General features: G+C 73.7%; 1 protein-coding gene across 1 annotated transcript in view; it reads left to right on the plus strand.

Moving 5' to 3' along the window:
- The first annotated feature begins 225 nt into the window (after nt 1–225).
- CAVIN3 (caveolae associated protein 3) overlaps nt 226–471 on the plus strand; it is a 1,656-nt gene continuing 1,410 nt past the window's right edge. Inside the window, exon 1 of the mRNA XM_029915577.1 lies at nt 226–468. Coding sequence (XP_029771437.1) covers nt 315–468 — 154 coding nt within the window. The 5' untranslated portion in view covers nt 226–314. The remainder of the gene's footprint in view (nt 469–471) is intronic.

The following is a 471-nucleotide window of genomic DNA, read 5'->3' on the forward strand; positions in this document are numbered from 1 at the left end:
GGAGGGGAACTCAAACTTCAGGGAAAGAGTTTGGGGAGAGGGGGCGGATACTAAGCCAACCTGTTGCCTGCGGGGGCTCCCGAGGCGGGGCTGCAGAAGGGAGAGCGCTAACGGAGAACCCAGCCGCCGACATCCCGCGCGCCCCCAGTCCTGCCCTTCCCCCCAGCCCCCACCCCCCCCCTCCCCGCCTCCCGGGACGGCCCGCTCCGCCTGCCTGAGTCACGGCTGGAGCTGGGGAGGAGCCGGGGAAAGGAGGCCCCAGCCCAGAGTGCAGCCGGCGGCCGCTGGGAGAGCAAGCAGGGAGGCCGGGGGTAATGGGGGAGAGCACGCTGGAGCCGGGGCCTGTGCCCGCAGCGCCGGCGGGGGGCCCGGTGCACGCCGTGACGGTGGTGACGCTGCTGGAGAAGCTGGCCACCATGCTAGAGGCGCTGCGGGAGCGGCAGGGGGGCCTGGCTCGGAGGCAGGGCGGCC

The sequence above is a fragment of the Suricata suricatta genome, chromosome 11 (genome assembly GCF_006229205.1).
Source record: "Suricata suricatta isolate VVHF042 chromosome 11, meerkat_22Aug2017_6uvM2_HiC, whole genome shotgun sequence".
NCBI lineage: Eukaryota > Metazoa > Chordata > Mammalia > Carnivora > Herpestidae > Suricata > Suricata suricatta.